Source organism: Hypomesus nipponensis, chromosome 27 (assembly GCF_054491055.1).
Source record: "Hypomesus nipponensis isolate SF chromosome 27, ASM5449105v1, whole genome shotgun sequence".
Taxonomy (NCBI): domain Eukaryota; kingdom Metazoa; phylum Chordata; class Actinopteri; order Osmeriformes; family Osmeridae; genus Hypomesus; species Hypomesus nipponensis.
In genome coordinates this window covers 3,049,414-3,077,038 of record NC_140387.1, presented here as the reverse complement: position 1 = coordinate 3,077,038, position 27,625 = coordinate 3,049,414, and the positions used below count along the sequence as shown (strand labels likewise).

General features: G+C 51.6%; 1 protein-coding gene across 1 annotated transcript; it reads left to right on the top strand.

Moving 5' to 3' along the window:
* The first annotated feature begins 53 nt into the window (after positions 1-53).
* cwc27 (CWC27 spliceosome associated cyclophilin) lies at positions 54-27,166 on the top strand. The gene is made up of 14 exons (XM_084693732.1): positions 54-519; positions 674-770; positions 880-992; positions 1,152-1,295; positions 1,611-1,709; positions 1,877-1,980; positions 2,562-2,631; positions 2,718-2,797; positions 2,893-2,929; positions 3,156-3,316; positions 12,613-12,716; positions 20,640-20,749; positions 20,947-21,053; positions 26,415-27,166. The coding sequence occupies exons 1-14, from the start codon at positions 478-480 to the stop codon at positions 26,575-26,577; spliced, it is 1,431 nt and encodes a 476-aa protein (XP_084549858.1). The 5' UTR covers positions 54-477; the 3' UTR covers positions 26,578-27,166.
* Positions 27,167-27,625: the final 459 nt, after the last annotated feature.

Below are 27,625 nucleotides of genomic sequence, written 5' to 3'. Positions count from 1 at the left end.
GGCGTTCAGCAAAATAGAGCAGGCCTACTCGATGTTCCGAGGGATGGCCCCGGTATAGTAAACGAAATAAAAAGGGGGAGCCAAACCAATGTTTCAATCGTTTAGGGGGACGTTACAAAAATGCGAAATTGTACCGTTTAAAAACTACTTTTTAGAAAAACATCTGCTACAATTTCTAGATTTATCAAACTGTTTTACACGTGTTCATCTCTGTGAATAATATATCGTGAAAATACATGCACATATTCAATCTAATGTAGTCGACGCACCCCCATGTATGCGAGGTAAACAAAAACAGCCTCATGGTAGTTTGTGCGCGAGAGGCACAGGGGTCCCAACATTGAGAATACATTTATACTTTTAAGTGTTATTACTAAATAGGATAGTTATCATCACCCTTGAGGGATAAACGTTACTATTCTGGTGCGGAAATTAACGTTTTTTGGTCTCTAGTATTGTGTCTATCCCTACAACGACATGAGTAACATCTACATTCAAGAACCTCCATCAAATGGGAAGGTAGGCGAAAACCTGTCACTCCTCTTATTAAGCCAAACGATTACTCATTCAATGTACAAACGATATTCCCAATTTCAGGCACCAAACAATGTTCAACCTTTCAGTTCAATTCCTTCCACCTCTTTATATCTGTTTACATGTGCTTCCTCCTTAGGTCCTTTTGAAGACCTCAGCTGGTGAAATAGATATTGAGCTATGGTCCAAGGAGGCCCCGAAAGCCTGCAGAAACTTCGTCCAGCTATGCATGGAAGGTACGGACTGACCCGGCGATGAGAGACGCTATGCTAATCAGCTGTTGGTAACAATTCCAACGCGCTCTTAAATATAGAGATAGTGAAGATGTCCCTGTGTCTCTCCAAGGTTATTACGAGGGGACAGTGTTCCACAGAGTGGTGCCAGAATTCATCGTCCAGGGTGGGGACCCCACAGGAACTGGCACCGGCGGGGAGTCCATCTATGGACGTCCTTTCAAGGTTTGATTTCACTGCCTCTAACCTTTTTAATGTCAGTAGAGGCAGCCCCAGTTGTTGAATGATGAGACGATAGCAAGCAGATAGTCCTGCCTCGGTTTTATGTATTTCTGTGGATGCATTTTTCACTGCCTAGTCTGTTATTTTTCCTCCTACCTCCAGGATGAATTCCACTCCAGACTGCGGTTCAACAGAAGGGGTCTAGTTGCCATGGCAAACGCAGGGCCCCACGACAACGGAAGCCAGTTTTTTTTCACATTGGGCCGGGCTGACGAGCTCAACAACAAGCACACCATATTTGGAAAGGTAATTTGTTTAAATACCAACAACCTGGAGCAGCAGGGGGGGTCCAAAAGAAAGTTCAAGAAATTGTTTCAATACACATTTTCTTGACAGTTTTCTTTTCTATTTTGTGAATGTCCTTCCTCTCTCTCTCTCTCTCTCTCTCTCTCTCTCTCTCTCTCTCTCTCTCTCTCTCTCTCTCTCTCTCTCTCTCTCTCTCTCTCTCTCTCTCTCTCTCTCTCTCTCTCTCTCTCTCTCTCTCTCTCTCTCTCTCTCTCTCTCTCTCTCTCTCCCTCTCCCTCTCCTCTGTCTCTCATCTGTGTCTCGCCCCAACCACAGGTGACAGGGGACACAGTTTACAACATGCTCAGACTGGCTGAAGTGGAATGCGATGGTGACGAGAGACCTCTCAATCCACATAAGATTCGTACTGCTGAGGTAAAGTGTGTAACATGGTAACCTAGTATACGTGTAGATCACTAGATTAACCTGGAATGTAAATTACATCTCTCTCTCTGTCTCTCTGTCTGTCTCTTTCTTGATCTCTCTCGCTCTCTCTGTCTCTTTCTTGATCTCTCTCTCTTTCTTGCTCTCTATCTTCACAGGTGCTGCATTGTCCCTTTGATGACATCGAGCCGCGTGAATCAAAGAAAGCCAAGAAGGACAAGGACAAAGAAGAGGGGAAGAAGTCTCAGTCCAAAGCCACCAAGTATGTGTTTCTTAAAACACCATCCTGCTTAACCCTAACCCTGACACTCAGAGACAGACCTCATCCTGCCTAACCCTAACCCTGCCACTCAGAGACAGACCTCATCCTGCCTAACCCTAACCCTGCCACTCAGAGACAGACCTCATCCTGCCTAACCCTGCCACTCAGAGACAGACCTCATCCTGCCTAACCCTAACCCTGACACTCAGAGACAGACCTCATCCTGCCTAACCCTAACCCTGACACTCAGAGACAGACCTCATCCTGCCTAACCCTAACCCTGACACTCAGAGACAGACCTCATCCTGCCTAACCCTAACCCTGCCACTCAGAGACAGACCTCATCCTGCCTAACCCTAACCCTGCCACTCAGAGACAGACCTCATCCTGCCTAACCCTGCCACTCAGAGACAGACCTCATCCTGCCTAACCCTAACCCTGCCACTCAGAGACAGACTGCCTCAGACTTACACTCAGAGAGAGACTGCCTCAGACTTACACTCAGAGACAGACGTATTCATCTCTAGTGAGTTAGAAACACGGAGGACATGTGAAGAAGACTTGCTGTTTGTTTTGACCAGGAACTTCAGTCTGTTGTCGTTTGGAGAGGAGGCCGAAGAGGAGGAAGAGATGGTCAATCAAGTCAGCCAGGTAACCACGGATACTAGTCTCACGGATCTTAATATCAGAGTCGTGGGAATGTTATACTGATTTCCACATTGTGTGTTTTTGTCCAGACACTGAAAGGAAAAAGCAAAAGTAGCCATGACCTGCTGAAGGATGACCCCAGGTTAAGCTCGGTCCCAGTTGTGAACAGGTATACTGACACGTTCCTGCTTGATCTTACCTGTATGTTTTCAAAGCCAATTAATCGATTACATTTAGCATACATTTGCATCTTTATCTTTATAGGAAAAAAGACAAGGATTCGTCTGGAGATACGGCTGAGGTATGTTAGAATTCGAAGTAAAAGTAAAATAAACAAAATCTCTGGCCTGTCTCCCTCGACAAGTATTTATCCCGCCTCTTTGCCTGACTTAAAGGCAGGGTAGGCAAGTTTTGCAAGCCTAGCAATTTTACAGTGAGTTTGAAAGGATTCAAACCAAAATATCCCACTCCTTCCCTTTAAAAGCTACCTACCCTGCCTTTAATATCCCCCGCCCGTCCCTGTGTAGGATGAGGAGGTGGAGGGCGACATGGATGCGGACGACGACCTGGACTCTGATGAGAAGGAGGAGAGGCGGGATCGCATCTCCAAGAAGCTGAAGAAGAGCGGGGTGGGGGAGAGGAAGGTGGAGCCCAGCGAGGAGGACAGAGGGAAGAAGACCAGCCGCAGGTGAGAACCGTCGCCCCTCTCCCGACCCGCTCCGTCCGTAACATCGCCGTCCACCCTCGACCGAGCCCTGTGCCGGCCGAGAATGTCCAGCGGGTGGCGGTATCGCGCCGAACCACGAGCTCTTCATTTGGGCCACATCGGGATCGATCACACCAGATTTAAACCTGGCGCAAACTCGTCAGTCGGTGCCTGTACAGGTAGAATGCGCCCACTGGATTAACATGTGGAGACCCTCGTTTACCTCGGCCCACAATGCCTCAGTTGTGTTGGTGAGAAGTGTCCGCATCGTGTGACGCGGCGATTGCACCAGAGGGAGGCGGCGGCGGTCTTCCCAGACGAGCGGAGGGTGCCTCCGGCTGCAGAGAGGGCTGTGCGGAGCCCCGCTCCCATCTCCCCTGGCTGGGTCACTGCCGTGGTGGGGGTCAGGGAGCTCCAGACCGGGTCGGAGGGCGATTTGGCTTGGCAGGACGCCAGAGAAGTCCCTTGGACCTTGGTGTCGGAGCGGACCCCCTCTGACGCGGAGGTGTTGATGAGGCCTGGTTACACCGTCAGCCAAGCAGGGCTCCCTGTCCGCTGCTACACACACACACACACACTCACACACACCCCGGGCTCAGGTCTGCTGGAGCAGCATGAATGGTCCGGGGCCGCGACACAGATGCCCGGGTGTGCTAGGTGAGGGAGAAATGCTGGCAGCCCGAACCAAACCACCGACTCTGCCGGAGTCAGAGGCAGGCAGAGCCGCTGGGACACAGCCGCCTCGGAGGCGAGGCAGAGCGAGGCAGGTGTGGGCTGGAGGGGGGAGGGATGGAGGGAGAGATGGAGGGATGAGATAGAGAGGAGGGGGGTACCGTGTCTAAGGAAGAAGGAGCTTTTTGCGGGCGGTTGTGATGCAGTGTGTGATTTAGGTGTTTCTGCCTGTAGGACACCGTGTCATCCTATCAGGTGAAGGGTGTCACAGTGGAACACCCGAGTCAGAAGAACATACTTCAGACAGTCTGGTTGATCTCTTACCTCGCGTTCCTCCATTAAGTTTTCTCTTTTTCTCTCCTGTCTTCTCCTTTCCCTCTCTCTCTTTTTCTCTCTATCTTCTGTTCTCTCTCTGTCTCTCTCTGTCTCTCTCTCTCTCTCTCTCTCTCTCTCTCTCTCTCTCTCTCTCTCTCTCTCTCTCTCTCTCTCTCTCTCTCTCTCTCTCTCTCTCTCTCTCTCTCTCTCTCCTCTCTGTCTCTCTCTGTCTCTGTCTCTGTCTCTCTCTCTCTCACACACACAGACATGCATACTTACTTTATCTCCAAGCTGGCTGCTATCAGTCTTTGTGTTCTTGTACCCTCCTGTCAGTCGAGCCGTCGGGATAGGGAGTCCAGTCCTAGTCAGCGGTGTGCGACATGACTGACAGCAGGCCCGGTGCGGACAGCACCGGAGTGGATTCAACACCGCGCAGATTGTTTGCCTACAAGACCTGTAACCCAACGCAGTGGTTTGTCTTGGCAGGGTATCAGAGAGGAGGCTGGTAGGTACTGTGGTGGTCGGGGACAATGGGGGCATTGTCGTCGCCCCCCCCCCTCCCGACAACCACGGCCTCCAGATCCTCTTAAGCCAGAGGGGGGAAGAGACCAGGCCTGCTCACCTAGCACACACCAGAGGAACCGTGAAGTGTGAGAGGAAAGAGACAGAGGGGGGGGAGAGAGACTTGCAGCTAAGGGCCCAGGCTGGATTTCGTACCGGTAAGTTGTTCCGGTAAGCCCTCAGCCTTTTCCGGAGAGTTCTTTCCCGGCCCTCCGTGTCCATCTCTCTGTGCTCAGTTGCGGAAGATAAACGTGAAGGACACTGGTGTCCTCGGCCTTGTTGTGTCTGCTCTCCTCCTGTCTCCACAGCAGGCCTGGCCTGGAGTCCTTAAAACAATGACTGCATCTTTCCTGTCAAAGTCTGACTCAAAGCCTGAAACCAAAACCCTTTTCACTCATTTCCTACGTCTCACGTTTGGCCTTGCATCCAGATGAGATCATTATATTTTTGGGGTTATAACCGTTGATCAATATCAAAAGGAGTTATGTACAGTGGCGAAAGCCTGTCCAAGTTCTGTTTTCAGACGTTCAAAAGACTGGACGTTGTCGGCATGGCGACTCACACAGTAGACACACGAAAGTAGTTCCAGCCCTCTCAAACAGACCATAACGACCATCAATATCACACGAACATCACGGAACCCATATAAATTGTACGAATATGACTGACAGACGCCCCTCTCGCCGGGCCGTGGATGAAGGAGACTCGTCCTCGTTTGAAGAGAGACGCCCCTCTTTGCATGGGGGGGTTTGGGGAGGCGGGGGGGGGGGGGATTGATTTATAAATGACAGCGCTGACCTAAGCACCAGGAGCGGTGCATGTGGGAGCCGCCGCCATCTACGACGGGGCATGACGGCGGAAGCCAAACGCTTCCATATGGAGCCGTGGGTCTCTGCGCCCCCCCCCCCCCCCAGGGGACCCCCTGCCCTGCCCTGCAAAATTGAGTTGTGTCCTTGGGCAAGGCACTTCACCCTACTTGCCTCGGGGGGGGGAATGTCCCTGTACTTACTGTAAGTCGCTCTGGATAAGAGCGTCTGGAAAATGACTGAATGTAAATGTAAGGCTAGGATGGGGGAGATCTAGGCCAGGCTTGGGTGAGGTAGCCCCAGGGGTTAGGGTTAGGGTTAGTACCCCAGGGGTGGTCCCTGTGTGCGGGGGCCGCTCCTGCTGTTTCTGCAGCCTCTTCTGACGGCGCTTCTTGGCAGTCTCCGCTCTCTCGAAGGCAAGCTTCTCCTCCAACTTTTCCCCCCCTACGTTATTAGTGTTTGGGGGTCCCTCAGGGCCCTTCGTTGTAGTGCTCTGCCGCGTTTTACGTGGCCAAAATGAGCCGGCTGGTTGTTGTCCTGAAGCTGCAGTAGGATGGCTGAGCAGTGAGGGAGTCGGGCTAGTTATCTGAAGGTCGCCAGTTCGATTCCCCGGCCGTGCCAAAAGGACGTTGTGTCCTTGGGCAAGGCACTTCACCCTACTTGTCTCGGGGGGAATGTCCCTGTACTTACTATAAGTCGCTCTGGATAAGATCTGCATCTGCTAAATGACTAAATGTAAATGCAGTCGTCTGAGACGTTAAACCGACCAGGAGGAGCTGCAGAGAGGTTTCGGGGGTACGGCTGCTGAACACTTCAGTCTCTATAAAAAAAAAGCCCATGCCTCAAAGCTGGGTTAGAAACTTCCGGGGCCGGCCCACTGAACCCGTCTCTCTCCAGTGGACAGAGGGGTCGTGCTGTCTCTGTATAAACAGGATAAGCCTTGACGCTGCGACGCTTCGGTCCTGTGCTGGGGACCGGCCCTGTGACCTCTACGTCCAGGGGTCGGGGAGCTGCCCATGCCTTTAGACTTGGGGAAGGGCAGCGCCTCGCACAGCGCTCTGAGCACACATTCCTCCTGCCCCGCGGACAATGGAACTCCAACCTTAAGTGGGAGAGCAGACACCAATTATCCCGACCATGTGGCCTTAGCCTGGACGCGGTGTCACTGAGGGCTAATTGGCTGCACCTGTCTCTTGTCATTGGTTATAATCCAGCGCGCTCTCGGGGGGGGGGGGGGTCACGGAGGTCAGGGAAGCATTGGATACTTTGTGTGTGTGTGTGTGTGTGTCAAACGGTGAGGCATAATCCAGTTCTTGGCAACTGGGCTGTCGGTGTTTTGGTCCTGCCAGGTTTACTGATCTCTGGCCCGATGTATTATGTCTGCTCCGCATGGGGTGCTTACTTCCTCTCTCTCTCCAACCTCTGTCTCTCTCTGTCTATCTCTCTCTCTCTCTCTGTTTCTCTCACCTCTCTCTCACCTCTCTCTCTCATCTCTCTCTCTCTCTCTCTCTCTCTCTCTCCCACATCTTTCTCTCTCTCTCCCCCACCTCTCTCTCTCTCTCTCTCTCTCTCTCTCTCTCTCTCTCTCTCTCTCTCTCTCTCTCTCTCTCTCTCTGTATATCTTCCCCTCTGTCTCTCTCCCCCATCTCTTCTTCCTCCCTGGCAGGAAGCTGTTCCAGACGTCCATGTGTGGTAGACGTGTGCTCTACAGTTTATGTTTGGCTGCAGGGAACAAGGAGCCTGGCCAAACTTGATATTAGCTTTGTTGATGACCATTTGATATTCCTATATTGTCTTGTATTATGTAAGTAGGGTTACATAATTCACTATGCTGTAAACCTCCAGTTTACCCCCGTCCCCGGTAAAACAATTCATAGCAAACCTGTATTTTAGGTTCAATAACATGGAGAAATACGTTTGATTGTTGTTTTTGGGTCTGCTCGACAGTTATCAGCTTTCCTACCAAGGAAGCCACCGGCTGGCCTCGTCAGCCAGTGGATGATTCCCTGCTGTTAGCCTGTCAGGTGGAGCAGGCTGGGGGGGAGGAAGGTCGCTCCGCCGCCCCGGACCCTGGGCTGGATGGCTCCTCAGCGCTCTGCAAAGTCATGCAAATTCCTCGTGCTGCGGTCAGATTCCTCCTCTGCAGATCCCAGTTTCTGCTTGGCTACTGACCAAGCCTTGGTGCGGTGTGTGTGTGTCCCCCCCCCCCCCTGAGTGGAGCTCATCCAGCCCTCTTGTTATTGCAGCACATGCATTCAAATCACTTGCTCAGTCATAATAGTGGTTTTTACTTGGCCGGGTTCCACCGTGGCCTCGGTCTGCTCCCCCCCCCCGCAGACAGGCAGAGAGAGAGGCAGAGTCAGGCAGAGAGAGAGGCAGAGAGTCAGGCAGGCAAAGAGAGAGGCAGAGAGTCAGGCAGGGCGAGAGGCAGTGAGGCAGAGGCAGCCATCGAGGCCCTGCTTGGACCCGGCCTGTCAACCACAACTGTAAACGATGATGACACCTGCTGGAGATGGTCCTCCGCAGACAGGAAGCCATGTCCAAAGAGACAGGAAGTCAAAGCGAGAGAGACGCGAGCCGACAGAGGGCTGGTTTAACGCTGAAACCCGATCAAACGCACAGAGAGAGAGAGAGGGAGAGGAGAGAGACAAAGAGGGAGAGAGAGAGAGACAGAGAGTAGAGAGAGAGATAGAGAGAGACGGAGGGAGAGAGACAGAGAGGAGAAAGAGAGAGAGACAGAGAGGAGAGAGAGAGACAGAGAGGGAGAGAGAGAGAGACAGAGATGAGAGAGAGAGGAGAGAGAGAGACAAAGATAGGGAGAGAGAGAGAGAGAGAGAGAGAGAGAGGCATGATTGCATGGCTTCCCTGTTCAGAGAGAGGGACATTCCTGTGTCTGGCAGAGAGCAGCGGTGGGCTGCGGAGGGTTAAACACCAGGGCCTGATTCATGAGCGAGCGCTTGGTCCTCCGCCAGTCCTCCTTTGTGTGCTTTTTCTTTATGAAAAGTAAATCATCCACAGCACCCTGGACTTCGCCTATTTGAATCATCTGAATGAGTGACAATCACTGGCAGCCCCTTTGGAGACACCCGAAAGCCCCTTTCCCTCTGAGGACGCTCCTCCGAGCACGGACGTGTCACCCCCCCATCCCCCCCCCCACGGTGGCCTGTCTGTCTGCCACCTCCTGACCACATCTGGGGGTCGTCTGCTTTCTCTGCTAGTCGGGAGACGACAGTCCCAGCCCCTCTTCCCCTGCTGGCAGGTGAGAAGGCTCCGCTGAATGGCTGTCATTGTGCTGGGGATGGGGGGGGGCGGGGCGGCGGGGGTGGGAGGGGGGTGGAAGAGATGGATGGATGGACGTCTCTCCTTCCCCTCCGGCTGATGGATGGAGAGCGAGTGGGACAGAGAGGGGGACACTGGCAGCCCTTCAAAGGGGTTTGTGTCATTAACACACTCGGCGAGGCCGAGATGCCCCCCCCCCCCCCCCCCCCCTCTGTTTAACACTGGCTCTCTGTGTTCGCCAGGGACTGCATCAAGTGTTATTCTTTCGTTTGTTATGAATACCGAGCCCGCCTCCAGCACGCCCTGGGAGCAGAGCTCACCTCATCGGGCTCCGCGATTTATAAACCGTCCAGCCCAGATTTCGCTCACCTTCCCTTCGTCTTTTTACCGCTTCTATTGAAGACACAGTTTTCAGACCCGTTGGGGGGGGGGGGGGGGGGATCGACCCCTCCCCCCCTTAAACCGCCGATTTCGCATTTGAGAGATCACTCGTGAAAACGAGCTAGCTGCGCAGCCCCCGTTATCGGGGAAACGAATAAACCGGACGAGACCATCTGTTTAGGGAGAGATGGTTGCTTTTGTGTGGAAAGGAAAACATTGGTAGTGATGCGAGGGCTTTCAGAGGAATTCGCAAGAGCCCCAAGGAGAGCACGAACAGGTGTTGCCAGGTCTTTTTCCCCCGGCCTCTCCGGCCTCGCTCCTTTTATCGGAGCCAGCGCCGCCTAGCCGATTGTTTGGCCGTTGCTACGGAAACGTCTCTCTTGTTTAGCGAACGGCAGCGTGTCAAGGCAAGTCGAAAATATCAGTCAGAGGTGCTCCCCCCCCCTCTCTCTCTCTCTCTCTCTTTCTCTCTCTATCTATCTCTCTGTCTGTCTGTCTCTCTCCCTCCTCTCTCTCTCCCTCCTCTCTCCCCCCCTCCTCTCTCTCTCCCTCATCTCTCTCTCCCTCCTCCCTCCTCTCTCTCTCCCTCCTCTCTCTCTCTCTCTCTCTCTATCTCTCTCTCTCTCTCTCTCTCTCTCTCTCTCTCTCTCCCTCCTCTCTCCCCCCTCCTCTCTCCCCCCTCCTCTCTCTCTCCCTCCTCTCTCCCCCCTTCCTCTCTCTCTCCCTCCTCTCTCCCCCCTCCTCTCTCCCCCCTCCTCTCTCTCTCCCTCCTCTCTCCCCCCTTCCTCTCTCTCTCCCTCCTCTCTCCCCCCTTCCTCTCTCTCTCCCTCCTCTCTCCCCCCTCCTCTCTCCCCCCTCCTCTCTCTCTCCCTCCTCTCTCCCCCCTTCCTCTCTCTCTCCCTCCTCTCTCCCCCCTTCCTCTCTCTCTCCCTCCTCTCTCTCTCCCTTGAATTTCAGCCCCCCCCCTTCCCTTCCAGTGGACTGTGCTCCCCTGCTCCTCCTGCTCCTCCTGCCTGCTCCTCCTGCCCTCCTCCTCTCAGCAGCTGGGACAGCCTCCCTGCAGGACGGAGGAGGACAAACCGACAGGAGGCCCTCCCGGCCGCCTCCCCTCTCCTGCTGACCTCATATCCTGCCCGGCCGGCTGGCCGCAGGGACGAGACACCCCGTCCAGTCCGAGCACAGCTCCTGGTGTTCTACAGAGGCTCGTTCACAAGGTCAACACGTCAGGCGTCGCTAAAACTTGACGCCTCAATTCTACGCCCCCCCCCCCCACCCCCCCCTTGGAAAACACCCGAGCAGGAAGATTGGAGTTTGGAGAGAGAGGGGGGGGGGGGGGGCGTCCTAGAGGGGTGGGAAGGGAGGAATTCAAAGTTGCAGAAGAAAGAGAGGAGAAGAAGAAGAAGTAGAAGAAGAAGAAGAAAAGAAAGAAAGAAAAAAATGAAGCTTCAAGTGTGTCGGTTCAGAGAAGCAGATGTTGGAAACAAAGGCAGCCATTGTTTGGTCTGGAGATGCTGTGCGTATTTCTGGGCTGGGGGCCCGGCTGCTGTGGCTCACCTGTGCTCTGGGACTGGACCAGAGATGGGGACCAAGACAGAGCTGTCAGGCACTATGAAAATATGATTATTACCTAACGCGAGATACCTGCGCTGCCACTGGCAGCCGTCTCAATCATGTTAAAGGGAACCGCATGAGGAGGCACTGTCTGGCACAGCCGGCAGACTTCCTGCGCTGGTCTGAGGGCTGCCTGCCAGCAGGGACGGCTGCTGTGCTGGAAGAACCCCCAGGAAGCTGCTACCCTGGGCCTGCTCTGGCCTGCCTCCAGCAGAGGCAGAGAGGCTGCTACCCTGGGCCTGCCTCGAGAAGAGGCAGAGAGGCTGCTACCCTGGGCCTGCTCTGGACTGCCTCCAGTAGAGGCAGAGAGGCTGCTACTCTGGGCCTGCTCTGGCCTGCCTCCAGTAGAGGCAGAGAGGCTGCTACCCTGGGCCTGCTCTGGCCTGCCTCCAGTAGAGGCAGAGAGGCTGCTACCCTGGGCCTGCTCTGGCCTGCCTCCAGTAGAGGCAGAGAGGCTGCTACCCTGGCCTGCCTCCAGTAGAGGCAGAGAGGCTGTCACTGGGGGACGGACTCTAAGAGAGCCGCTGGAGCATGATGGAGGAGGAGCCAGGACGCGGTGACTTAATCGCTCAGCTCTGTGTGGGGGGGGGGGGAGGGGCCCAACGGAATTCAGTCATTGCCATTAGAATATAAATGGATTGTAGGTGATCAGTTGATAACCAGCTTTGGCGTTTTTGCCGAGGTTCATCTTGGGAGCGTTGCCTGTTCTTGCCTGACCTCAGTTAGAATCTCACTCTCCATCCAGCGTATGGACAGACCATAATTTCAAGTTGATTAGTTTCTAGGAGCTTCTGTAGCGATACAACATCTCCTGAGTTTGTCTGAAGGCTTGCGTTGAGTGGCATAAAGTGACATTTGCAGTCCAATCGTAGTAACTGTAATGAGGACCAAGTTATGATAAGAAAATGTGCCAATTTTGCGCCGCATTCTTTTCAATTAAACACAAGAATAATTCAACCACATTAACAGCCAAGGGGAAATGCCTCTGGTAACTGGTAGCAAAACCGGAGCCAGTTTGAGTGTCTCCAGCACTTCGTTGCACTTTATATGGTCACACCATCACCGCACAAACGATCTTAACTTGTTAGCGAGAAAGATATGGAGTTTTTCTCAGCGGGAGTTTCATGAGCCTGTGTTGTACCTGCTCAACCACAACTTCCTTTCTACCACTGCCAGATCCGCTGGGCTGCCTGGAACCCGGGCTGAACACTCCTTCTAATAAGGCGCCACTGGATTTATTAGACAAAAGTGTTTTTATATATATTTTTTTATGTACATATTTCACTGTGACACGTATACAAGCACGGTGTGTGATCACGGCGCATACTTCCACTCGCTTACTGACTTCCCCGTGGGGGTTATGAGAAGCTTGTGGTCGGATTGTTTGTTAGTCGAGCCTTGCAACAATGGCATGCGTGTGTCTTGACATTTGAAAGAAATGCATTCGCCCTAATAATGATTGTTTTCCAAAAGATATCTTCGCCCCCCCTTTTGTTTGGACGCGCTGGCGGTGGGTCAGTGAGAGCCTCCTCTTCCTCAGTCTCTGGCAGAAGTGATGGTCTGCTAGCGAACACATTGTTTAGTGAGTGTGTGTGTGAGGGTGTGCTGATCCTTGATGATCCATGGTGATCTCTCTCTGCCCCTCCCCCACAGCGATGAGCTGAGGAAGGAGTCCCGTCAGCTGAAGAAGGATCTTCTGGCCATCAAGCAGAGGAAGGAAGACGCTTCCAAGCCCGTCCCAGCGGGCCCCGCGGAGGGTAGGTCCACGCCCCCGCGTCACCCGGCTCAAACTGACACGAGTGCTGTTGCCTTCTTTTGTTTTTTTAGATATTTTTGTAAAGGTGTTGTCGACGGGTCATGTCTCTGCCGTTGGCTTTAACAGCCTCTCACCTCTGGAGCCCAGTGTGTTTCAAACAGGTAACAAATCTGTGTTTCCTCAAGCCTTCTTGTTGCTGTTTGGGACTCGTCCAAGCAGCAGGAGTGAGGCTCTCGGCGGGTGGTCCGTCCCACATTCTCCTCTAATGGACGTTCAAGCAGACTGCCTTTCTGGGTTTGACAATTAGCTGCAGACATCCTTTCAGGGTTTCCCCCCCCTCCCCTCCCCTCCCTAAGAGTTGGTATTTTTCGCATAAAATATTGCTGAAGTCGCATGTGCAACAAATGCTGACTTGACCCCCACCGTTGAACGCCAAACCGCTGTGTGAGTGACAGAGCGTAAAATCGGCTTGTTTTCTTCCCCCACGCTCCACCCAGCCTCCACCCAGCCTCCCCCCAGCCTCCACCCAGCCTCCCCCACACTCCACCCAGCCTCCCCCACACTCCACCCAGCCTCCCCCACACTCCACCCAGCCTCCCCCCACACTCCACCCAGCCTCCCCCCACGCTCCACCCAGCCTCCCCCCACACTTCCCCCACACTCCACCCAGCATCCCCCCACGCTCCACCCAGCATTCCTGAATACAGCATGCTGGTTCATCATCCAAGATGAAGCACAACTCTAGACGGCTGAGAAAACCACACCGCCCCGGAGCGAGACCCTGGACTGTGTGGGAAATGTTTCGCAACGTAGCCATCGTCCATGGGGCTTTTGGTGAGAACCACCGGGTTCCTGAGATGATTGTCTTTTAGAGCCGTGCGATCAATCCTGGTTCCTGTTTTCATCTGATGGTGATGAAAACAGACAGCTAGTTTCCCAGACAGTCAGAAATGACACCAGCATTGTTGCTGTCTTCCACATACACCCTTCCCAACCCCATCCTGTGGCGGGGAGCCAGGAGGACTTGATGTCCGTCCCTCTCTGTCTCTCTCTCTCTCCCCCTCCACCTCTCCGGAGACAGAAAACAGGGCAGGAGGCACAGTGAAGAAGCCCGTCGTTTTACATCTCTGGTTTGGAAGCGGAAGAAGCATTCCATTGGACGGAACCTTTTTAGATTTCATGGGCCGGCGGTCTCCTCAGGGAGTCCGGACGTCTGCTGAAATGCTGTGAATCCTGAGCCTGAACCGGAGAAGAAGAAGAATGCTGTGAATCCTGAGCCTGAACCAGAGAAGAAGAAGAATGCTGTGAATCCTGAGCCTGAACCAGAGAAGAAGAAGAATGCTGTGAATCCTGAGCCTGAACCACAGAAGAAGAAGAAAGCTGTGAATCCTGAGCCTGAACCAGAGAAGAAGAAGAATGCTGCGTGATGTGGTGGGCACTTGTTTCGTCTCATCTCTCCGCGTAGGAGCCTCCGAAGCAGTCAGGGATGGCCGCAGCCGTCGACACACTCCTTGTTTGCGTGGCCGTTTGCACAGACCTTCCTTAGACTCCTCTCCCAGGGCTAACCTCGAAGGTCAACCCTTTCAGGGGTTTCCAACCAGCTCTAATGCCGGGCTTCTCGGGTTGGTACCCTGCTTTCAGCAACTACTAATGTGTGCTTGAGCTTTGCCCAGGTCGACCTTTGACCCCCTCGGACAGCTTTGTATGGGGATACTGTTATGCTCTGCCTTCCTTGAATGCGGTGAGAGGTCATACACACGACCTGTAGGCCTGGCCTGTTGACAGTAGTCGGCTGGGGCCGGAACTTCGCTCGCCCTGGGGTTCACTCGAGAAAATCCGGTATTACTCGGATTATGGCTTTGATTGGATCTTAAAAAGTTTGGTATATCCGTCGTCCTATTGGTCTGTCGTTCAAACGTAAAGACATTCTCATGCTACAGACTAGCAGTGTATGACCACGCGGTCGAACACACTGAAAACATTCCTTAAATTGCTGTGGCGGAGAGAGAATTGAGTATTGTTCTTTTGTGTGCGTTTCAACAGAGGGATCTGAATAAAAAGCATGATATCCAAAGCAGTCTTGACTTAATGAACACTTGTAGAAGTACCGTCTCGTGATCTGTGACCCCAATTTTTTTTTCCAAGAAGTGACAGAAGGGTCTTATTTACTTCCTTACCCCAAAAGGCACCTTTAAAAGAAACACTCAGGGAAGACTTAAAATACTCCTAGATTTTTGTTAGAGACTATGTTTAGTTTTTTTTTTTTTATCGTTTTTTTTTTAATGAGAATGAAATAGCAGAGGATGGAATTGTGGAGCTGCTTGTGCACATGTTGTGTTTGGACCGAGCCTGCCTCTCAAGCCGGGCCAGGAGGAATCACGGGTCGTTGAGAGTGGGCATGTTCTCCTTGTCCCCAGCAATGTCCAAGAAAACACAAGGGGAAGCCATGAAACTAAACCTGGAGCACCACCAGCTAAGACTTAGAGCACATTATGTGTGTGTGTGTGTGTCTGTATATGTTATTTATTTTTTGCATTTTTCATGATTTAATGGACAGTATGAGGATTAAGTGAAGTGTGACAGGAGAGGGAGAGGGAGAGAGAGACACACAAAGACACACAGAGACACACAGAGACACACAGAGACACACAGAGACACACAGAGAGAGATGCAGTAAAGGGCCCAGGCCGAATTCGAACCCAGATTGCTGCAGTAAGGCCTACATAAGTTGAATTTGCTAGATGGTTTTTCTCCTGACGTCTGGTCACAAATTGCCTCCCACTGGATAATGTTGGCCGTCATCACACTAAACCATCCTATTGTCCTAAACATAGGATAAACAATCCATTGTTATTATTTTATTTATATCATCCTATTGCGTCATTGTTATTCATTGTAGGTTCTTAAAAAAAATATATATATATATATATATATATATATATATATATATGGCCTTGAATAAGTAAGTGTAGGTAAAGCTGTGAGGTGGTGTTTCTATGGTATTTACTGTCCTACAGAAAGTGTGATGTGGCCATGTTCAGTCACTCAGCCAGTCACTGATCTCTCCGTGGACTCGCAGAAGGACTGGACTCAAGTCCTCATGGTGTTCTTATGTCCACACTGCCTTTGTGTTCTGTCCCAGAAGCAAACACATTCTTCCTGCAGGCACTAACAACAGCTGCCCAGTCTTTTGGCATCTGGTGTCTTATTCGAGGGGGAAAGCCAATTGTCTCCTCAGAGTCCACCAGCCGGAGCTAAAAGAGACATTTGTACGTTTTTTAGTTATTATTTTCGACAGACATCTCTACAATTTTAAAGACATAAATTATAGTATGTTCCTGTAAGTCTGGTTTTCTCTGTCTTGGCACGACTTTGGGTCCTGAGAGCCAAAAATAAGAGAGACAAGCTAAAAACACTGTCCGTTTTCTGCCCACCCTAAATGATGTGGCAACATTCTTTCTTTCACTCAAAGTTATTTATACAGGTTATGCCTCTGTGCTGTTTAATTTCAATGGCGCCTTGTCGGTCAAATTGTTGATGTGGAAGAAAATTTGCAACAAAGACAGGCTTTCAAACATCAGTTGACTTTGATGGTTAATACTAAAAGTTGCAGCTTATCACTTTTTCCCGTTAGCAGGTTCAGTCAGTGATGGGTTTAGTTAAACACTTCTGTAGGGTCTAATCTCTTTGGTTTTTTTGTCAGTGATGGCGCTATATAATGAAGGTTAATTTAAATGAATTTAAATATTTCCCCTTAATACTTAAGGTTTGGGTCTGGCATTGGTCTCAGTAGCGAAAACGTACCGTTCCATAATGTTTTATTGATTAAATAATCCTCTACTCTCAGATAGGCCTAGTGATCCAAGCCAACAGATCTAACTCCAGTCTGCATCACTCATGCTGCAGCTGGAGTCTGGATCATTAAGCATGCCTGTTTGACGATGATGGATTTGGACAGTGTTACTGTCTGGGCGTGCTTTGCAGTGCTCGGTTTTGTAAACTCTTTCTTAAGAGCCTGTTGATCGATGGTCAAGGTCAGCGCGTGGTCGATGCTTGAGGCTTTCAAATCGTTCTGGACCGACCGTTGATTGGTGGGACGGAGGCCCAATCGGCCACCTATCCCCAACAAGGGGGCGTGGCTCATTTCGACAACCCGACGTTGCCCCGACAACAGCATCTTGATTTGTGGCTCAACCAGGTGACGGGAGAGGAGAGGAATGTAGTGCGAATGGCCATCAAACCCCGAAAGATAGTACTTAGTGACAACAGCTGGAGAAGGTGAAGTGTGTTCCTCTTTCTGGACCCTGGGGCGTCGGCAGTCAGCTCCCTACATGTCACCCGTGTTGGTTGGGAGGCAGAAGCGCTCTGGGGAACGAGGGCCACAGACGGAAACACGTCCCTCGTAAATCAAAGGAGAGAGATTTACTCCTCGGGCCTACTTCCCATTCCCCCGGAGGGGACGCGGGGCGAGACACGGCCGCACGCTTTGCAACTCGGCGTGAAGAGGGATTCTGACGGCAGCAGGGAATTCAGAGTATTTGTCGCCAGTATGCGTGGTGACATCAGAGTATTTGTCGCCAGTATGCGTGGTGACACCAGAGTATTTGTCGCCAGTATGCGTGGTGACACCAGAGTATTTGTCGCCAGTATGCGTGGTGACACCAGAGTATTTGTCGCCAGTATGCGCGGTGACACCAGAGTATTTGTCGCCAGTATGCGCGGTGACACCAGAGCATTTGTCGCCAGTATGCGCGGTGACATCAGAGCATTTGTCGCCAGTATGCGCGGTGACACCAGAGTATTTGTCGCCAGTATGCGCGGTGACACCAGAGTATTTGTCGCCAGTATGCGCGGTGACACCAGAGTATTTGTCGCCAGTATGCGTGGTGACACTAGAGTATTTGTCGCCAGTATGCGCGGTGACATCAGAGTATTTGTCGCCAGTATGCGTGGTGACATCAGAGTATTTGTCGCCAGTATGCGTGGTGACATCAGAGTAATTGTCGCCAGTATGCGTGGTGACACCAGAGTATTTGTCGCCAGTATGCGTGGTGACACCAGAGTATTTGTCGCCAGTATGCGTGGTGACACCAGAGTATTTGTCGCCAGTATGCGTGGTGACACCAGAGTATTTGTCGCCAGTATGCGTGGTGACATCAGAGTATTTGTCGCCAGTATGCGTGGTGACACCAGAGTATTTGTCGCCAGTATGCGTGGTGACACCAGAGTATTTGTCGCCAGTATGCGTGGTGACATCAGAGTATTTGTCGCCAGTATGCGTGGTGACACCAGAGTATTTGTCGCCAGTATGCGTGGTGACATCAGAGTAACTGCTTGGTTTCCGGGCCTGAAACAATAGACACCCTACCCAGAGACAGAAAGATTTCTGTTAATCAATTAAGAACTACATTTTCAGTGTCTGTAGAACAGCCTCATTTTTTTTTTACCGTTAAAAACACATTATAGCTGTTGTAGTTGAACCAGAGGTGTGCTGGTAGCCATGAGAACAGTAATAGTTTTAGCAGCAGTTAATGGAGTCTCCAAAGGTATGACACAAGTTAAATACATCTTAATACAACTATGGTCTCGACAGTATGTAATCAGATGTAGACATAGTGGCTACTTTGACCGAATAAGTGTCGTTTTACATCGGGAGAAGACATATTAGAGTCTTTCGGCTGTATAGGTACCACTGTACCTGGCTTGAATCAAACTGGTCTGCTTCTGGTTCGTTTGGACAAGGCCTGGATTCAGGTACAGCTGCCTCGTCAGTTTGGCCCCAAACCACCTCCTGCATTTAGACTCCACTGTCAATCACTAGGTCAGCTGAATCTCAAATGTTGGTTAATACGGTCCTAATAGATCAAATGTTTAAATGAGTCTGTCGCCACAAATGTACAAAATAGAATACGTAAACGTGGTAGTCAGTTTAAGGACCAACCCGGTGCGTAACCATTTGATGGAAAAGATTGTGGTTGGTCAGCTGCAGCCTTTGAATAACAAAACCCGGTGCCTGTTTTCCAGGTAGCGTACCATTTTCAGGATGGGATTCAGCCCGACCTCGATGCGAGTCGTTAAAGGGAGGGTTTGTCGGACCGAGAATAGGGCTTCGAGCTGTAACGCGTCACGCGCGCACGCACGCACAATCCCCTTCAGACAGCCTCGCTGTACACTCAAACAATGCAGCACTGTTGGAGCCAGGAGCCCTTCGTAACATCGCGCCACTTAATAAATGACAGGTGGAGAGAGAGCCTGTGCTACGTCATGTGTTTAGTCCCAGGGGGGGGGGGACGTGTCAGGTTTGGGGGCCCTGCTCGTCAGAGGCCGGCCTGTCTCCCGGGCCAGCGTGACATCTCCGGGGCTGTTGTGGAAAGAAGTGTGCCGGCGGCGGAGGGAGGTCTAGACGCTGCTCACCCTGACCTCACTGCCAGGGTGTCGGATCCAGGAGGTTTGCCGAGGCACGTTAACACTTTGAGACAACGCCACCGTCAACACGCTGATTATGTCTGTCTCTCTCTCTGTCTCTCTCTGTCTCTCTCTGTCCCTCTCCCACAACTCTGTCTTTCTCTCTCCCCTCTACCTCTCTCTCTGCCTGTCTCTCTCTCTCTGTGTCTGTGTCTCTGCCTGTCTCTCTCTGTCTCTATCTGTCTGTCTCTCTCTCACCTCTCTTTGTGTCTCTTGTCTCTCTGTCTCTCTCTCACCTCTCTACCTCTCTCTCCCCGCTACCTCTCTCTCTCACCTCTCTACCTCTCTCTCCCCGCTACCTCTCTCTCTCACCTCTCTCTGTCTCTCCCCCCCACCTTTCTCTCTCCCTCCCATCTCTCTCTAGCCTCTCAACCACGGGTTTAATGCACTGCAAAGCAACACAAAACAAAACAGCAGAAATAAAAAGACTTGATATTAAAGCAGCCCGCTTCATGATTTATCAAGATGTCACAGGCCCGCGTTCGGCTGGAGAATCCATGAAGGTATGCGTGTGAAATCTGACCTTATATGGAGGCAGATGGACAGCTTACGATTCTGGATCTACACCGACACCAAATTTCACAGCTTTCAGACCCCTTGCCACTGGTCGTGTGTGTGTGTTCTGTTTAAAGCTTAGTGATTCAGCTCTCTGGTAGGGAACAGTGAAGGCTCTTCTTCATTCACTACACTACCTGCTGACTGTAGCAGGGTTGTCGTAGTCTATGTAAGTCTTGCTGAGCTCAGATCTTGTCCTGCTTTTGTTAGGTTTCGTATTTGAGTGACTTGTTTTTCTCATTTCTATCTACCCGCCCTGAGGAACAGTTATCCCTGCCCTTCGTCCAGCCTCAAGGCCAAATCAGGAAGATTTCATCCTGTTTTCCTCTCTGTCCTTCAAAGAGCACATTTACTATATCTGGGATGAAGCTGACGCTAAGCGGATTCATGGCTGAGAAAGGTCTCCTTGTTAAACTGGGAGGCAATCATTCATCCAGCAGTCCTCAGATCAACTTCCCAGCCTTTGTAGTTGACCTGTCAACTGGTCCAGGCAGGTTTGTGTCTCTATGACAACCCTGTCCCCGTTATGACAGTTCCTGGCGAAATGCACTTTTGTAAAAAAAATAATATATATATATATATATATATATATAATAAATATATTTATATATATTATATAAATATATATATTTATATAAACCAGCATTGTTCTTCAGAGTTTTTTTTTTGTTGTCGTTTTTTTTCCAAGTGACGGGCTGTTTCAGTATCGTAAGGTCTGAGTGACAGGCTGTTTCTGTATCGTAAGGTCTGAGTGACAGGCTGTTTCAGTATTGTAAGGTCCGAGTGACAGGCTGTTTCAGTATTGTAAGGTCCGAGTGACAGGCTGTTTCTGTATCGTAAGGTCCGGTCTAACTGAGGTGTTTTTTTCTGCTTGACAAGTGTCCTTTTCCCACCACCTGTCCAGAGGCCAAGCCGGCGTCCAGCGAGGCGGTGGCTGAGTTTCTGGAGGGCAGGAAGAAGTACGAGGACCAGAGGAAGCAGAAACTGAAGAAGGGCTCCACGAGGGAGGCTCAGGTGAACCACACACAAACACACACACACACACAAACACACACTCTCACAAACACACACTCTCACAAACACACACTCTCACAAACACACACACAAACACACTCTCACAAACACACCTACTCTCACAAACACGCCTCACAGCACGCCTGTGACGGAAACGCTTCCGCGACCTTTGACCCCGTGCGCCCCCCTCTCCCCAGACTCTCGCCCTCCTCGACCGCTTCAAGACCAAGCTGTCCTCGGCCATCACCGAGGAGACTCCCGAGGTGGACCTGGAGGAGCTGGGCGAGAACGAGGACAGTGGATGGTCAGTTCCACCGCCGTCGACTTTGTCTTTCATGCCTGTTCAGGACACCCCGCCTATAGAGACAAGCTTGCCCACTTCACTCCTGTCTGGTATACTGCACACATCTGTGTCACACAGCTAGCTAACAGAGGCAGCTTCACACAGCTAGCTAACAGAGGCAGCTTCACACAGCTAGCTAACAGAGGCAGCTTCACACAGCTAGCTAACAGAGGCAGCTTCACAAAGCTAGCTAACAGAGGCAGCTTCACACAGCTAGCTAACAGAAGCAGCTTCACACAGCTAGCTAACAGAGGCAGCTTCACACAGCTAGCTAACAGAGGCAGCTTCACACAGCTAGCTAACAGAGGCAGCTTCACACAGCTAGCTAACAGAGGCAGCTTCACACAGCTAGCTAACAGAGGCAGCTTCACAAAGCTAGCTAACAGAGGCAGCTTCACACAGCTAGCTAACAGAAGCAGCTTCACACAGCTAGCTAACAGAGGCAGCTTCACACAGCTAGCTAACAGAGGCAGCTTCACACAGCTAGCTAACAGAGGCAGCTTCACAAAGCTAGCTAACAGAGGCAGCTTCACACAGCTAGCTAACAGAGGCAGCTTCTCGTCTGCATTGGTAGCCGGCTCTCTGGCCAAGAAGCTCATATGACCCCAGGCAGCACTGACACCATTAAAACAGCAGGGCTCTGTTTATTTTCACAACGCTCCAACGATCGCTCGTGGATCCTCGGTCCGCCCAGCTGACTTAACAGAGCACGTGCAGTAACTCTCCAGCCGGAGGGGCGCGGGGCGTGGCGGTCGTCCAGGCCCCAGGACGCGCCCACCACGCGGGCTACCGGTGCCGCGCGTTTAGGGGCCAGGTCATGGTGAGAACGCGCGTGCTCCGAGAGCAGATGGGCCTTCACAACCTGCCCAGCAAGTCAGACCACACCCCCGCTGCCCCCACACCCCCCCCCCTGCCCCCCCACGCGAGCTCCACACTTATGACTTGACACGACGGTCAACCTTATACAGTGAAAGGAGAAGGGGCTGGTCTAGGTGGGCTGGTCTAGGTGGGCTAGTCTAGGTACCAGTCTAGGTACTAGTCTAGGTACCAGTCTAGGCAGACCAGGTGTCTTATAAGAGGGCAGGAAGAGTTTCTCAGGTCTGGTTGCCGCAGTAACTGGTTTCCTTCCTTGTCCTGGTCCATTTCAGACTTTGTTTAAAAGGTGCTCTGAAATCCTTTCTCCACTTCACACTCTTCATTAGTACGTTCTCTCTTAGTAAATGTCTTATCTGACAAGCTGGGATTGATTTTGTCCCCATGGACCCCGGGTATTTCGTGTAAATGAGCTCTGAGTCAGAGCTGATTTAGGTCTGATTTAGAGAGAGAGAGAGAGAGGACATTCCTGTCTCTCAGCGAAGCTCTGCATTGGATGACAAAGGAGGGAATAAAATAATTGCCTTGTCAGCAATCTTGCTAAGCTCTAAATCACCGACACCACTCGCCGGAGCAAATATAAGGTCTACTGGGTCTCACACTCCGTTAAATATCAAGACTAAATACTGTTATTTTTGTACTACCTAGAGCAAGGCTGGAAGTATTATTTTTTCTTTTTTTTTTGGGGGCCTAATGACTCCAACACCAGGGGTGTGTGTGTGTGTGTGTGTGGGTGATGTTATCCTTCTGAAGCAGGCTAGGAAGGGGTTCTCCAGGTCCTGACTGGAGATAGTCAGCGGCGCTAGAACCAGTGGGACCAGCGGGAGTTCTCCGTCTGAAAAAAATACAAATAAAGGTGTTGGCCTATCAGCTGTGGACTGTCAGACCTTGCCAGACCCTTAGTGAGGAGAGATTTGAGTGGTTCAGTCGTTTGTGTGTTTTGAATTTGACTTTTAAGACGTGGAGGAGTTACACTGGCCAGTCATTGGACAGTTTGTGATGGGCCAGTTTGTGATTGGCCAGCTCTTTCTCTGTCAACCTCGTTCTCTCCCTGTCTTCGTCTCTCTCTCTCGGTCTGTCTTTCTCTTTGTCACTCTCAATATCTCTCTTTCTTGCTCCTTTATCTCCCTCGCTATCAGTCTCTCTCTCATCCCCCGATGTCTATCATTCCGTCTCTCTCTGTCTGAGAGATCTCCGCTCACGTTTCTGGCCTTCTCCTCTTCAGCCTGATGAACTCCTCACTTCTCCTCTTCAGCCTGATGAACTCTTCACTTCTCCTCTTCAGCCTGATGAACTCCTCACTTCTCCTCTTCAGCCTGATGAACTCCTCACTTCTCCTCTTCAGCCTGATGAACTCTTCACTTCTCCTCTTCAGCCTGATGAACTCCTCACTTCTCCTCTTCAGCCTGATGAACTCCTCACTTCTCCTCTTCAGCCTGATGAACTCTTCACTTCTCCTCTTCAGCCTGATGAACTCCTCACTTCTCCTCTTCAGCCTGATGAACTCCTCTGATGGATTCTGTTTTACGTTTCTCTCGTGCTCTTGTTCTGCGCCCGCGTGGCCCCACCCCCCTCGAGGCCACAGCCTCTACCTGCTACCTCACCCCCCCCCCTGAGGCCCCAGCCTCTCCCTGCTACCCCCCTCCCCGAGGGCTCGCAACCAGGCAGGAAACAGTTTGGCGAACACTTCCTGTCCTGTCCAAACTACAGGCACTAGTGCCTGAAGGCACTTTTCAGTGGCCCAGCGAGCTCTGTGTTATTGGTGTTGATGACCTCACAGGATGTCAGGCTCCACAGCTGGTCCAGGGTCAGTTTGAGAGGCGCTGAGTCACGTTTAAATCTGTAGCCTTTCCCAGTCTTGCTCCTCTGTTGTACAAAGATTCAGAGCCAAAACAGTGTGATGGTGGCGAAGCAAAGCTTTTCATTTGCAAATGTATTAAAGTGTATTAAAGTGTCCGACCAGCTGGAGAGGCTGTGCAGGTATCTCTGATTTGTGTGAAAGTTCATGCGCGTGTGTGTCTGTGTGAGTGTGTCTGTGTGCGTCTGTGTGCGTGTGTGCGAGTGTGTGTGTGTGTGCGTGTGTGCGTGCGTGTGTGTGTGTGTGTGTGTTAGGAACCAGCATCAGGAAATCAGATCTGACATTGTGTTTTCCTCTCCTATTCTGTTTTTCACCAAAGACCTTAAAGTCTCTCAAACCTACATATATAAAGTCAGGCTTTGAAATGAATACCATGTGTTAGAATTCGAGGAAAGTGTCTCTGTGTGTGAGATTTAGAATAACACAACCTGTAGTTCATATTTATCTCAGACAGACCCCTTAAAGTAGTCTGTGTGTGTGTGGTGGGGGAGGGGGGGGGGTAGTCTGAGAGAGAGCGAGAAAGAGAGAGAGAGGGGGGGGGGGGCTTGTGGTCTTCCAGCCAGGCACACCTCAGTGTACAGGTAGAGGAGGGAGGGAGGGAGGGAGGGAGGGAGGGAGGGAGGGAGGGAGGGAGGGAGGGAGGGAGGGAGGGAGGGAGGGAGGGAGGGGGCTGGGCAGGGGAGGATGGGGGGCAGGTGAGGAGGCAGGGGAGGATGGGGGGAGCAGTAGCCCAACAGTCCTAGAAAAACAGCAGTTCTGCCACTCTGGGAGCCTGGGTTACAACAGGTCAGACACTGGAAGTCAAGTCTGGGCCAGAGGACTGTAATCTATTCCGTCTGTGTCTACAAACTCTAACTTTCTCTCTCCCTCTCTCTCTCTGCTAACAGACTCACACACACATAGTCAAATACACACACACACACACAGACCCGGAGAAGCAAAAGAACCCCTCATTCCCTTCCCTCCCTCTTTTGAAAAACCGAAAGAAAAATAAATTCAGGAAAGGCTTCTGAGGCCTTGCATCATGGCAGCAGAGAGAGGGAGAGAGAGACAGAGAGAGGGAGGGGGGGGGGGGTGAGAGAGAGAGCGGGGGGGAGAGAGAGAGAGGGAGGGGGAGAGAGGGGGGAGAGAGGGGAGGGGAGGGGGGAGAGCGAGTTCTGAATTCTACGAGCCCAAAGGCCCGGGGTCTGGGGCTGTGCGTCTGGGCTAGGAGGCCGGCGGGCTGTCATCACTGAGACTGCTAGACAAATTATCAGAGTCCACCGACTCACACCACGGGATTCCTCCGGGTCTGCCAGAGTCTAGCCATGACATTCTAGATGAGCTGTCACAACTCCTGCAGGTTTGAAATGAACACAGAAGGGAGAGAGAGAGACACAGAGAGAGAGAGAGAGAGACACAGAGAGAGACACAGAGAGAGAGAGAGAGAGAGAGAGGGAGAGAGAGACACAGAGAGAGAGAGAGAGAGAGAGAGGGAGAGAGAGACACAGAGAGAGACACAGAGAGAGAGAGAGAGAGAGAGAGAGCGCTCAGCACACACACACACTTCACCACTTCACACACATGCACATACACTTCGCAGACATGCGCGCACATACACCCTCACAGACACACACACACACACACATAGGCACACACAAGTTGTACACACAGCCTATACACACAGACAGGCGAACAGGCAGTTAGACACACACGCCCCACACACCAGACCAGCCAGCAGACACAAACACACTTACACACTCAGACAAGAACGCGCAAAATACATGCGATTCACCAGCAGTTCCGTGCCAAGTGTTCGGATCAGTCATGGTCTCCTCCGTTTAACCTGAGGTGACGGTTTCTGGCTTTCTTGCGTTTTATATTTTCTCTGGCTTGCGTCCCCTTGACCTCTGCAGAGGGTGTGGTCCGAGTGTTGGAGACAGGTGTGGTCTGCTTATCGGTTCTGCATGTGTTGCTTGGGTGCACAGCCCAGATGTGTTGGGCAGATGTGTCCTCCTGATGGATCCCAGCGACCGTCTTAACCCCTCTGGAAGCCTTCCCCTATGCCAGCTGTCACTCTTCGTCTTGGGGGTGTGCTAATGGGTGTAGCTTAGCGGTCAGAGCACTTGAGGGGTTCCGTCGGCGCTCTGGGAGTTCATCCAGTGTTCCATCCTGGTTTCTTCTTCTGCGTCCCCCGCTGTTCCTCCAGCTGCTTTGTGACCTCACTTCCTCATCGTCATCTCTCCAGGTGAAACGGAAGACACGGAAGATTCTGTTCTCTGGTTCCCAGGATTCCAAGTTTTCCCAAATGTCTCACACTGGAATGTATGTTGTAAAATGCCAGGCCCCCCCATCCATATCACCTGGCGGCGCACATATCACTTAGATGATAGCGAAATTGTGAAAAATGTATCCAAGAATATTTCCCCTTTGGGGGGGGGGGGGAAGGAGGTGAATTTGTTTTCAGACACCGAGGGTTTCAAAGGGGTCTCCTCATTGGATCCCTGTGCATGCGTTAGATAGGCTGTGTTTCTGTGTACTCGGAGCAGCCGTGGATGCAAGGGACCTGACCTGTGTTCTTAGAGCTGGCTGTGTTCTCCTCTGTGGTCCAGGATGGCCCACGTTCTGCAGTTTGACGAGCAGACCAGGAAGGTCAAAGACGCCGCCGTGCCGGATGCCGACACGTTTGAGATCTACGACCCGCGTAACCCCGTCAACAAGCGCCGGAGAGAGGAGAGCAAGAAGATCATGCAGGAGAAGAAGGCTAAGAGGTGATGTCGCAGGTTCAAACACCCCCCTCGCTCGCTCTCTCTCTTCCAAAAAAGCCCACTACCCGAAGCCGGTGTACCTGGCTCTTTGACTAGAGATCTGGCAGTGGAATCTCCCTCCCTCCTCTCCTAATCTCTCCTCTCTGCCTCAAACCATCCTTCTGCTCTCTGTTGAACTGGATGAACTTTGACCCTGGAATGCCGTGAATGGCCAGCATGGAGCTTGTGTTTTTTTTTTTTTGAAGCTACGTTTAACATCTGGCACTCACCTGAGTACAGAATGATCCAGAAGGGGAGGCGACGTACCTGTATGTCAGTGTTCTGGAACACTCCGCTGCTTGGCATTCTACTGTAGGGATCTGAGAGCTGGTTGTCTGTGGAGATTGGATTTGTATTATACTTTATGTACAAATGTTTCGAGCGGTGAAGGAATGCTAAGGTGTGAAATCCCAAGGTAAATCAACAGTGATGTTGAGTTATAACTTCTCTCCAGAAGAAATACTGTCATTTAACAATGTTTTTCAAATGTTGCTATACCTGTCATTTCATTCTGCCTGTCTCTTTTGTTCACACACAATAAATGAAACTGAAATCAACAGTCTGTTTTATTCTTCAAAGCAGTGGTGTGCTGGGCACGGAGAGGTTCAGATCAGAGGCAGATCAGAGGCAGATCAGGCAGATCAGAGGCAGATCAGAGGCAGATCAGAGGCAGGGTAGAGGCAGATGAAAGCCGAAAGAGAGTTAGAGGAGATTTCGACCAGGGGGAGTATGAGTCTATATGAGTGGCCTTGACTGGAACCATAAAGAGTTCTCTGCAAGCAGCTGTGAAGAATGGTATTAAAGCCCTATTAAATCCATGACTCAGCCTGTATAACTTCCTCCCTGGTCCAACTGTCATTTCAACCGGCCTCGCGTGGACACAAGCCTGCCTCGCCCCCACCTCCTCCTCACAGACCAGACATTTTCCTTTCTGTCTCCTGCTTTGTCTGTCTCGCTGCCGTGCTCCGGGGTCCAGCAGAAAGCAGGCATGGGGGGTGCGTTCCATTCGAGACACC

Coding starts and splice junctions, on each gene's coding strand:
- cwc27 (XM_084693732.1), top strand. CDS start 478: ATGAGTAACATCTACATTCAAGAACCTCCATCAAATGGGAAG. Junction 3,317..12,612: donor GGGAAGAAGACCAGCCGCAG/GTGAGAACCGTC, acceptor CCTCCCCCACAG/CGATGAGCTGAGGAAGGAGT. Junction 21,054..26,414: donor GAGAACGAGGACAGTGGATG/GTCAGTTCCACC, acceptor TCTGTGGTCCAG/GATGGCCCACGTTCTGCAGT.